The following is a 12896-nucleotide window of genomic DNA, read 5'->3' as shown; positions in this document are numbered from 1 at the left end:
GAATGGTGATTGCCAGAATCATTTAGGATTTACTAGGATCTTCTTCCCTCTTTGCCCCATGAAAAGTTTTTATTGGTGTGCTAAATCTTTCACCTCAGTAACTAATATGACCAATCCCACTCAACTTGCTCAGACAAATTTTCAGGAACTCAGCCACCACTGGGCCCAGCTTCTCAAGCTGGATGAAAACCTTTGAGTGAGGACATGTTACCAGTGACCTCTCAGAGCGCAAATGTTTGTGGCTGTGCTTAAACAGAATCAAGATTGACACAGTGGGTCTAATCTTTCTGTGATTAAGACATGAAGTGAAAAACATGCAGTAGGCGACATGATTATTTTTTAGCCACTTCAATTCAATTACACTTGTATGGATTAATGAGGATGGAATGGACATTTCATGCTACAGCTACAATGATACACATCTGGGAACTTGCATACCACTTTCTTCTGTGTCCCTTCAAGAATTAAAATGACAAAACCGGAATAAATAGCTCAGCTTGTTATTTTGCTGAACTACAGGACTGCTAAATATTTATAAGACATAATGAAGTCCTGGTTTTGAGCTAATATTTTCCCTCTAGAACAGATTTCTCCAGTGGCTGTCAAACATCTTCACATTAGCTGTTGCCAAATGTGAGTTTAACAGCCCATCTATAGCTGGGAAAATAAGATGAAAGTTGGCCACATGATGTTGAGTAAACAAACAGTCCCTTTTGCCTCTGAGAAATACTTTCCGCTACACCAGGGAGGCCAGAGGATAACTCAGTATCACTAAATGGTCACTGTTTTCCAGACTATCCACAAAAGATTCAGCCTTTGAGAACTTGGCTGGCCTATTCTTGTTGCAAGATTTCCAAGGCCACCAGTATGTTCATCAGTGCACATCAGTCACGATGAGTTCATTCCTCTTTGGTTGGCACAACCAACACCAGCACTGTGGTGTAATTCCAGGGCATCTCTTGTAGACATCTGATAGCAGGAAACCAAAAGATCTTAGGCTGTTTAAGTCTGACAAGATTCATAGAAAGTTGCCTAAAGGATCTGGTCTGCATTTAAATAATGATTTTAAATAATACACATTTAAGATCTGTTCTAGCGCAGCTGCAAACCTGATCTTGTAATACACCAGTTACAAGTTTCTCCCTCTATGAGGGTATGACAAACCCTGAAGGTTTACAGTCCTATGTGTATCCCTATCCACAAAAAAAATGAAACAAAAGTTTCACAGATTCTCTGAGAGACAGCATTGGGAAAACCTCTGAGAAGATGTAACAAGCTGGCACAAGAATAGTAAAGTCTCTGGCTGAGGTAACAGCAAGAGCAGGAACATCCACAATTTTAGGCAAAGTCTGCAGGTTATAAATAAACAAATATCTGTCTCAGGAGAGAGATGGGGAAGAAGAGGATAGGTATGATAGCCTAAAAGACAAACATGCTGGTCCACTGCTTTAACCCAAAGCCTTGTTATCCTTCTACTGCTCACTCCAGTACATTTTAGGCCCTTCCCTCTCACACCTTTTCTGGTGCAATTCCTATGTCAAAGGTTTCTAAAGATCTTTAGAAGCTGCCAAAAAGCAGAAAAGCATTCCCATATCTACATTAGGAAGTAGCTTGTTTCCTACACTGGCAGTGAGGAACATACTGCAAGGTACAAATGAAGACATGGGAATAACTTGACAACTAGAAGAGGAGAACTGAAGGGAGACCTCATCACTGTCTACAACTTCATCATGAGGGGAAGAGGAGGCACTGAGCTCTTCTCCGTGGGGACCAGGGACAGCACCCGAGGGAATGTTCTGAAGTTGTGTCAGGGGAGGTTTAGGTTGGATCTCAGGGAAAGGTTCTTCCCCCAGAGGGTGGTTGGGCACTGCCCAGGCTCCCCAGGGCAGTGGGCACAGCCCCAAGGCTGACAGAGCTCAAGAAGCATTTGGACAATACTCTCAAGCACATGGTGTGACTCTTGGGGTGTCCTGTGCAGGGCCAAAAGTTAAACTAAATAATCCTTGTGGGTCCCTTCCAACAGAATATTCTGTGATTCTCTGAATTAAAGGGGAAAGATACTTTATATTCATCAACACTACCTGCTGAAGTGTGTAGCAGTCAGGGAAGCCCTTCCAAAGTATTTAAACGTTCCCGATGTTTGAACAGGACAGTAAACTTTGCGAACTCTGGGGTGTAGGTGTGTGCACAGGGGGTGTCCCGGCTCAGCCCATCCCGGCGCACACGGCGGTGGCACGGCCCCGCATTTCACAGGGGCCAGAGCCACCTGCTGGTGCCACACGGCTTGTCAGGCCCGGGCACCGCAGGGGACAGGGAGAGAAATGCTCAGAGTGACTGCTCCCCACTGCTGGGACAGCCCGGTGACAGCCCTGAGCCGGCCTCTTTTCTTCCATCATGGTATAAAGGCAGAGAGAGCGATGTCTCCGTGCTCTGGTGGCAGCAGCTGGTGAGCAGAAGGTAACGAGCACAGCAGACTCAGCATTAAAACTAAACTCTTCTCCCAGCACTCCTGGTATGGTCTAGCTGGGAACAAACGGGCAGCCTCACCTAAGGCAGTAAGTCTGTGCCCAGCTAAGCTCTTGTCCCCAGGTACTGGGGAGGTGCATGACAGAAGTCTCCCAGCTGTGCATGGCACCTTTTGGGCTGGGGTCCTGACAGTCATCACATACCTGAAGAACTAGAGAGGCTTACAAAATACTCTGTTCCCCACAGTCTCTGCAGCAGTCCCTGCATGAGGTGACCAGGTGCAGACTTTAACAGTGAGAAATTTATCCATATTTTCAACAAGGAGGTATATAGTACCACTACATATTGCACAGCACTTTCATATCCAGTGTCTTTTATGACTAAGCATAAACTGGGATCATTAATATAAGCCGTTGCAGCCTTGGAGTTAAAAAACTTAAAATCAGATTAAATTAAGTCATCATTTAATTTTATATTTGTTTTACATGATCTACAGCTCTGTACAAAAGCAACAGGTATCACAACAAATCTGTGTAAGAATCAAAGATTCTGCATTCTGCTGCACTACTGCTGCCTCAGGGACACAGCCAATCCTGAAACTGATCCATCAGCTTCAGAGTATTACTCCAGTAATTTGCAGTTTTCTTCTCAGCCACATCCCACCACAGGAAGGACAGGTGCACACATTCATCATGCCCAAAATGCTTCAAATGAAGTCCACACGCAGCAGCTAAAAGAGATGGCTGTGGCAGAGGAATCTCTGCTTCCTCTCTCCACCGTTTTACTCCCACATGAACATGGTTTTGGTGTTAAAAAAAATGATTCTGCTCCATTTCATTTATTTTGCTACATTTACCCAGAAATTCTTGAAGTCCAGGCTTAGGCCACGGTATGAAGTTCACTTGTACCTAGCTCAGGAATATTGTGTGAATCATAGATGATTCAGTTGCATGCCCCATTTCTAGACAGCATATAAACACCTACAGCACTGCCAGCTGGTCAGTCTACATACATTTACACCCCCTATTCACCTTTAGAAATTCATACATATTTTTTAACTCCCTCAGGTCCCAGTTGGGAACTACCATGAAATTTGTCTCAGCTGTGACTCTGAATTTACTTCTATGACAGCAGTGCTCAGGGATTTCAGCTGATGTCAGAGATGCACCGACAACTTGACAATGATGGGTTTCCATCTGGGATTTCCAAGAAGTAAAGCTGCAGCTTTTTTAATTCAGCCAGGGAGCTGGTCATAAGCATTGGGGCAACACCAGATGCTTGTGACAGCAAGTGATCAAAGCCTTCAGTACTGAGAGAGCAGAGGCAGGGCTCTTGACACTATGATAATAAGTAGTTTGTTTTCCTATTTCCAGATGAAGCCTCATGACTCTGTGCAAGAGTTGTACACAGTGTCAGAAAGCAAACCAGTTTTGCTTGACAGAATATTATGACCATTCAACTCAATGTTATTGTCCCTTGATTAGGTAACTCCAACAGTGTTAAATCAATGGTACAGAGACCTTCTGAGGCAGAAATAGCAGCTTGGCACCCAACTGTGGCTGGCTTTTCCTGGCTAGATTATGAACCGCCAAACAACTCCTCTGCATTCTGTTTTTTTTATTCTACCCCAAAGTGCTGTGATAGAGATATCTGCAGTGTTTGGGCAGGCACTGTCAGATGGAGAATTTAAAAACCTGGCAAGGATACATCTCCCTGTTTAATAATCCATGCAATTTACATTTTAATTCTGAAAAAGCGTCAGTCATTGGAAATGAAGCAGACACGAAACTTCGTGAAAATACGGCATACTTGTTCTTTAAGGGGATTTAAAGTACAGGAAACTTGTATCTCTAGAGGCTCATTTAGTTGCTTTGGTGCCTAATTAGCAACTTGAGAGGAGCCTCACTGTACCCACCGTAGTGCTCTCCAGCAAACAAAGGCAGAGAGCCTGTTTCATCTGCAGAAACCTAATTCAGGAGTGTGATATACATGGCATCATCCCAGGTGAGACTGAGTTATCCTCAGACAACACAGTGCTGCTGCATCAAGCACACCAGCATTGCCATGAGAGATCTCCACTCAAAAGCTGACCACTGCCTTTAAACACCACTCTGGTTATTCACTCAGGGAGAAAACAATCCAGAATATGAAAAGCACATGAAAGGTTCGACTCTAAAGCAGGTTTCTGCCCAGGCATCATAAATAGGTTAGACTGCACACAAAGCTTCCATATGCAATAAACCAAAGCTTAATGCTCTCATAACTCATGCCCAGCTAAGACTGGGGTACACACCAGGAGCGGAGATGCGCCGTTTCCAGCCCACGCAGTCCAGGCCTGTCGGAGTGCTCTGCGAAAATGGGTGCAGTTTCAGTGGCAGGATGTCAAAGGCAACAGCAGATGTGATGGATGGACTTATTCCAGCCTGCAACAGGAGAGGAAAAACAAAGGCAACAAACATTAAACTAGTCCTGTAGGACAAAATATAGCACCTCTTTCCACCTCTGGTACCTGCTCATGTAAGTAAGCAGAACATTAGTAGACGCACATGGATAACTACAGCTAGAGAGGTTAAAAACAGTGAGAAGGCAGGAAAATTGCAAGTAATAAGAACAGGAGAAGTGGATAATCAGATGCTGGATTCATACTTCACATACAACCACACACACCTACATTCACAGAATGTTTCGCTCCTTCCTAAGTGTTTCTAGTGGGATGGAAAAGCACATCAACTCAAGTCATCCCCTCAGCTACAGAACTGTTCCTACAGCTTTATAACAAATAGTTCCTGTTCTGGTATTTTAATATGCAAATAAAGCTTTTCCCTTCAGAGATTTATTGGTACCAGTCCCCAGCCATATAGAATGTGGATAACAACATTCTTCTCTTCAGTTAAAGGTACAAATAAGAACTCTTGCTTTCTCCTCTACCTGGCTGATTGATTTTACAAAACTTACAGAACTTTATAAAACTTTGAAAACTCTTTTGAAAACATTGCCAGATCTGAATGAACTTTAGCTGATTTAAAGGGGAAAATGTATAGATACATACATATAGCTCATGACCTCTGATACAGAATGTAGCACTTCATGCATAATGCAGGGACACTTTTATCCCTTTTTCCTTCTCTCTCTTCTCCCCCATACCTCCTGTGGCTAGCACACAGAGAAAACACCAGTGACTGCAGGTGACTGGGAGATCAGCTGGTCAGTAAGCACTGGTTCCAATAGAGTTTTCATCTCTATTGCCTATGCCCCTTCCTTTTCCTGCTGTGACATTAAGTTACCACATATCCATCCTTCACTGGAGACAAAATTTGGTATCTTGGTTTACTGAGGTCCAGTAGTTTATCTAGGATCTTTCCTTCTCCCTACCAACCCACATGATGCCCCATCAGCATAAAGTCTGCTGACTAGCCTTGATGCTGAAGCCTCCTCTTTAGAAAATGGTCATTAGTCAAAATCTCCTTCCAAAACTAAGCAGAACACAGTGCCCAAGCAGCTGAGAGTGCTGCTGCTCTGTGCCTGGTTTGCTTTTCTTCCCTGGACTTACTTTCCTAAAACAAAGAGAACACGGCCATTTCCTAAAACAAAGAACACAGTCAATACTTTGGCTCAGATCACCATCTCCTGAGGGATAACATGAACCCTGTTCAAATTAACCTGAGCAGTGCCTGTTTTTCTAGAAAAGTCACAGCAAAGCCCCAGTGGGAGCACATGCTCTTCCAGTGACAATGAAATCAAGCGAGACAACTTACTGGGCCACAGCTCTGAAAATGTCAAGGGTAAAGTCGAGGTTATTTACATGAAAGGTGATAGAAAGCATTATTGTTCTGTGTAAGACTAGAAAGCAGAATCCTGTCCTAGGGCTGTTACAATAAAAATTGCAGGCTTCTTATTAATCCCTGGGACATCAGAGCAAACTTCAGGTACATGCATTTTTTGATTTGTACAGCGTGGGAGACAGGCCTGTGCAACACAAAGTTGGGAGAAGCAGCATTTTCAGGGGCATTAGTAATATGTGGGCAGTGTTTTCCACAACCTACAAGGGAGGGGAGGGGAAATGAGGGACCAGAATATAGTACAGATCCTTTTTTTTAGAGGTTCCAGGGGATTATTTCTATGCTCTTATGCACAGCAGTTCAGTCCCTGGCAGAGGCATTTACCCTTGTTGTATGTCTGTGCTTTGTCAGGTGCACAAGAGAGGGAGATTTTTCTCATTAAATCCCCTCTCCAAAGCATGTTCATTACCCTCTTGAAGTGTGTCTGAGGTGCCCACAGTGCTCATAACTGTGGTAGCACCCAGCAAAACTTCATTTTCTCTTATTTTGGATATGGTAAAATCAGATTTCCAGAAGTCATATTCAGGGCAATAAGCTAAAGATCTGCTTTTCACTGCTTCTCATTTCTCTTTCAAAATAAAAGAGAGCTTTTTCTGCACAATTCCCCCTCTGGGTATAGCCCCCTGATGGGCCTTTTAGGAATCTCTCTAATTTGGCAGCACACAAACTGTGCTTGAACAAATGCACATAGAAGCCACGTCTGTGCTCCTATTGCTGTGCACTCAAGAGGTATCAAGCTTAACAGCCAGGGTTTAAGTTTTTGTTGAAACAGGAAAGCACAGGATGGGAACAGGCAGACAATTCAGAGACATCACTACAAATTTTTTGCAAAAATAATTCCCAAAACAGAGCCCATTGCCATTACAGCGTTACATATGTCAGTGGTTTTGGGCATAGTCTCTGCTCCAGTTAGGGAACTTATACTGCATTAGAAACAAGTAAGAGGAGCCCAGGCTACAGCATGAAACCAGCACCATGTAAAGGGCAAAGCCTATGGCCAAGCAGAAGAATGTAGATTCATTCACAGCTATATGAGTTTCTCTTCTTCCCCTTGGGGGGGAGGGTGTTACGTTAAGACTTTAAGGTCCAAGATCAGAACCTGCTCAGCTTGTTACTGGTAGCATCTCATTATAAGGGACAGCTGGGTCAAGCTTTGAGTTTGATTGGGAATTTACACAGGCTGTTCCCATTTAAAGCAGCAGAGCAGCTTACTGGACCTAAGCAAAACAAAGACCATTATATAGAATTGTTTAGGACTGGTATTTTAAGTGGTTATTTTTTTAGTTTGGAGGTAGTTTCTTGATTGTTTGTCCATCTCCCTCTGAATCCCAACTGACAGCCCTCAGATTAGCCTTATATTTCCACTATACTAATCCGTGTACATTGACCTGAATCATAGAGTAGTACCAGAAATCAGCACTTGAAAAAACCAAGAATTCCTCCCTGCTTTGCTCTATTAAGTTGTTTCCCCCATGCAACATTACATCACCTTGTGTGCTGACCTCATCTTGACTTAACACAATGTGACTTGTCACAACAGAAGCCACTCATCCCAAGGCAGCCGTGTGTCAGAAAACATCAGACTTGAAATTTCAGATCTCCAAAGGCCCATACAGTCGCCTTGTCACAGTCACAAAACCACAACAGACAATGAACATCTTACAAAGCTGCTTTTGTGATAATTTGTTTCTTCTTATTAAAGGGGATTTAGCATCCTTCTAAAACTGCCCTCAAACACTGCAGCTTGTGACAGCACTCCCATGACACTTGAGAGCACGAATAAGCCTGCACTATTACAAGACTAGAGCATTGCAATGGCAGAAAACAACAACTGAGAAAAGAAATTGGGTGATTACTATTATAAATTAAAAGTACCGGCCAAGAAATGCAGTTATATGGTCATACAGGAAATAGCCCTTGAATCCCAACAGTTCTCTTAATAAACCAGCATTATGCTTTCTTGGCCTGCCCACAAAGATTAAAGTGTCAATAACCTACATAACACAGACTGACAGAAACATAAACCCCAAATCTACCTACATGCTACTAAATATCTTCTGCTTATCTCTATTATCCGGAGAAGAAGGAACCAGGAAAGGCAGATGATTGATAATGGGGGTGTCTCCATGGGCACAGGGGCAGCTGCAAATCATTGTGCAGCTGATGCTGATTTAGAGGTAAGTTTGCACCAGGAAATAGGGGTGGAAATGCTTAAAGGGGAAGCTGTTTTCTGGCAGCATCCAAATGTGCATTCAGTGAGCAGAGCAGACAGCATTCAAACTGTGTAATCTGATGGCTCCAGGGGAAGCTATTGAGGGACAACTGGTCACTCCTCTCTGAAGCACTAATGGTCTCAGTGCTGGCCAACATGCCCTGCAGCACAGGCTACATTTCCATCGCTATCTGCTTGTCAAGGAATTGTGAGGAATATTTTTAGCATGTTTTACTGATTTCTGTTTATCACTGAGCCTGTGTAAGCCAGGGATTCATTTTCACTACCTTGTATCATCCTGTACAACACTAAGCACTCAGAACTTTGAACAAAATGCAAAAGTAACCCAACTAAATTTTTTTTCACCTTAACATCCACATGCCTCAGGAGCCTTACTCACTATCTCCGACACATTGGTACTATGGAGCTGAGCCAGGGAAGCATCCTCACCGATCTGAGAGCAGGAAACCTCACAGAATCATACCCAGCACCCATCCAAGCAGCAACTGGCAACACTTTGTTCTGAAGAGCCCCACACATACAAAATAGCACAGATTTCTAGTCCTTGTCCCTGGGGAGGGAAGAACAGCTGGCAGTTTTTCAGAAACCCTGTTTCTGGAATTGGCCTGGCTTCCTGTCCCAGGTGTCCATCTGCTTCAATGGGAGACACCCCCAGGCTGGCATGAGGCAGCAGGTTTTCCCTGGGAAAGCTAAGCTATGTCAGGGGAATGTTTCCCCCTCACCATTCACAGAACTATTTGTGCCCATAAGTTCAAACACATTCTGAAGTGGTGACAGGACAACTGGGGCCTCAGCTGCCCTCTAAGATTGTCATTTTAATGCAAGAGCAAGAAGAAACAGGCAACCAGGACAACAGAGAGAAAGGGAAACAAATACAGACAACAGACAAAACCAGAAAACCCCGAGGAAAGCTTTTATTTGAATATCTGCTACTTGATTTCAAGCTTGATCAGAAATTTTTTCCATCTTATCATGAGATACTGCAAGGAGCATCCCTTAATCTCATGTCCTTTCTCCCCAGAAGTTCTTTATTATATATGAAGGCTACTTTTGGCTCTTGGATGCAGATTCATGGCTCTCCCTGAAGGGAACAGACCTTAGCTCTGGACCCAAGAGTAACAGATGCCATCAGTGTGAGTCACAACAGCCACAAAGTTTGTCACAAGCAATCATAAAGCTGATCTAAAAGTCTCCCCCAGTGGAGAGGAGAATATTAATGACTAAAACTCCAATGGCAATGTTCTCTCGAGCATTTCACAGCAGGAATTTGCCTCAGTAAGAATTGTGGAGTTGGCCTCGGATACAAGGGAAATCTTATTTAGAAGTCCCTTATTAAAGTTATACAGCAATGCCACAGGGCACAGAATGAGATTTCATCTGTTTAATTTATATTGATTTAAGGAAACTCTGATTTGCTCCTTGCCCTCCCTATGTCTCAGCTCACAGAGCAACCTGATGCTCTTGCATCCTATTTCCAGCATAGCACAGGGCAAGAACTGTTTGCTTGCAGTGACTAAAAAACCCACCACCTTCAGATACCATCACTTATGGACCAGGTTAGTGTTCCATCAGTCCCTGCAGAGTACCAGGCCCACAGAAAAGCTGACAGAAGTGGCACCAGATAAAGTTCAAGGTCAGGAACATGATGACAGCAGAGAGAAGCAGCTGGAGCAGAGAGGAAGAGAGTGCCAGAGGACGAGGACGACGGTGTACGGCTCCTTACTTTTAACGGGTCCCCTGGGAGATGCTGCGATTGAGCCCCTCTCTCTGGCTGTGTCTCCTTCTCTAGTTTCCTTTTTTGGTTCCTCTCCATCCAAACATCATCGAAGCTGAAGCACTTATAGAGGGGTTTAGGTCTCTTCCTCCTCCTTTCTGGAATCTCCTTAGCTTTTCCATCTGGAGCAAGGCAGGAAAGCCTCCAGGCTTTGCTCTCCAGGGTGGAGCCAGGGCGAGGGGATGGTGGGACCCAGGGGGGCCTCCTTTTGCGATGGGGAACCCATTTCTTATTTGGCCTCTTTTCAGGTGCAGTTTGGCATTGCTGTCTAGACTCCTGTTTTACAAACAGCAGGTGAAAACACAGGGTTTGCTGGACGGAAATGTTGTTTGCTTCAAGTCAGTTTGAACAGAAGATAGCAAAGCACAGTTATCCAGCTCCAGAACTACTCAGAAGAAAACACTTAGGAGGACTCCACCCTGGAGCAGCAGCTCTGTGATCCTTTGAGAGTGCAATATGTACTCCCTTTGCACAGGACAGGGCCCTTTTCACCCTCATTCTAGATGGCATATTACAATAACATTACTACTAGGATTTAGGTCACTCTGTCTGTATAATATTATTTACAAAGACAGATAGTATCTCTGAAAATAGGAAAATGACCTCCTGTCTGTCTCTGCTTTTCTGACTGTACTTCAGTTATATAATGTGAAAAAGGCTTCCTAGATGCCTGCAGGTCTGATATACCAAGCCCTGTGTTTCCTGATGTGCTCTTTACACTATCCATTTTATTTGCTTGATGCTGGGCCAAGAGTAAGGAATTGAACAGCTTTGCCTTTCACTCTCATTGAGTGGTTGCACAAAATTACAGCTTTTACACTAGAACAGCTGGAAAGCAAGTGTGCCCTGAGGCAACCAACGACTATTCCAGGTAGCATCAGTGTTAGAATCGATAATATTTAAGGTGGGAGACACTGACACTGGGGAATGAATGATCAGGAGTCTCTTTTCATGACAAATAAAATGCTCTATCTTGATAGTTGTATCTGTCCAGTTTCCCACAGTTCCTTTGAAGAACCCCAATAAAACCAAACTCCAGGCACTTCCTCTCTATTCTCAACTAACCAACAATTCCAGATCAGTTCTTTTTGCCCCTGGTAAGAGATGCCACAGTCTAGAAACAGTAGATGCTGTGAAAAAGGAAAGTGTTTCCTGCTGATGTTCTGTGCCTAATGCCATCATACTGGAGAGGAGTGAGGAGAATGTGCAAATTCCAAACATGGGACATTTTAGGACAGTTTGCGCTTGCCTGCTGAATAACACAATTATGTAAGTAAAATCATGCCACAAACAGATTAATTAAACATGTAACGAAGTTCCTGACAGATGGGCAAACTGGTAATGGTTCTGTCTTGCTGTTTTCTGCATAAAATCTTTGTCCTGGAGGTAACCTGGAGAATGTTGAGAATGTTAACCACTAGCAGGTACTCAGAGAGGGGCTGCTCTGTGCCCCACCAGGCGAAGAAGAGTTACTTACCAAGGTGGCATCCAGAGGTGTCCAGGACAAGCTGATCCAGTGCAGTTTGGCACAGCACTGTAACACAGATAAAGCCACACCACTGGAAAAAACACCTGGCTGGGGGCTTGGGGAATATGTACAAATCCCCTACTGGAGGGCACACTGGGAAGTGAACTCAAGAACTTCACAATTATGCATTTGTTTTGAAATAAGGTCTTTTCTATGTGGAACAGAAAAGAAATTTTCTCCAAATCCACTGATAAACTTAATTTTATGACCTCTTTACTAAGCAACATACATTGGGAAGGCCATGCTTAGTGCATAGAGGATAATTGTGCTGGGAAGACTTAATACTGTAACTATACTTTGCCCAATGTCTCTGTTGTATTTTCAGGGGTTTCTGAAAAAAACAACTTCAGTTACAAAATCCAGGGTGCAGTTCTACTTCATTTCATGAAAATGGAAGTAAATAAAGCCCTATCTGCTTTACTATAATAGATGTTATGTTTTAAAAGCTGGGACATTTACATTCATTTCCAGGCTCCAGTTACATTTGCCCAATTTCAGATATCATATTTTGCAATCTCCAGAAGAATCAGGAAAATTAAACTGTTTTCATGTGGCTTAGATACCATTTAAATTTTTTATGATTTTCTTTGAATAATTTAATCTAGCAATCAATTAAAGTAATTATTTATTTGCTTCTAATGGTTACATTATAGGATGTGGGCTTGCCTATTCAAGGCTTTACACATGCCACATCTTTCCACTCTTTTCTAGATGTTCTTTTGAGCTATTATTTACAGGTCAGTGATTTTATTCACCCTCTGAGAGGCTTCATCTGTTGACAGCATGTATAGTCCAAGTCTCTTGCTTTTTCCTAGGCTGGTGTAACACTGCAGTGTCTTGTCTGGAATGTTGTGTCCTCTATTAGGTTTGTAGGTTAAGTTGATGCCCACGAAAACAAAAGGTTTTCAAGTAAAGCTGAGCACAGAGGGGAATAAAGTAAATTCTCTTCCCCATTTTCCACCAGCAATTCTGGTACTACAGCCCTCACTTCTCCAACTGCCACCCATACACTTCTTTGGATCAGCTAAAAACCCCAAGCCAGTCAACCAAAACACT

At 43.3% G+C, this 12896-nt stretch overlaps 1 protein-coding gene across 1 annotated transcript in view; it reads right to left on the bottom strand.

Annotated features, from left to right (window-relative positions):
* The window catches only part of ARHGEF4 (Rho guanine nucleotide exchange factor 4), a 120067-nt gene that overhangs the window by 103698 nt on the left and 3473 nt on the right, over nucleotides 1-12896 (bottom strand). The window contains exons 2-3 of the mRNA XM_018083141.3: nucleotides 10262-10588; nucleotides 4760-4889 (exon numbers count right to left, since the gene is read on the bottom strand). Coding sequence (XP_017938630.3) covers nucleotides 4760-4889; nucleotides 10262-10588 — 457 coding nt within the window. The remainder of the gene's footprint in view (nucleotides 1-4759; nucleotides 4890-10261; nucleotides 10589-12896) is intronic.

This window comes from Manacus vitellinus, unplaced genomic scaffold, assembly GCF_001715985.3.
Source record: "Manacus vitellinus isolate BGI_N305 unplaced genomic scaffold, ASM171598v3 scaffold_60_pilon, whole genome shotgun sequence".
NCBI classification, from domain to species: Eukaryota; Metazoa; Chordata; class Aves; order Passeriformes; family Pipridae; genus Manacus; species Manacus vitellinus.
This window is presented reverse-complemented; position numbering and strand designations above follow the sequence as displayed.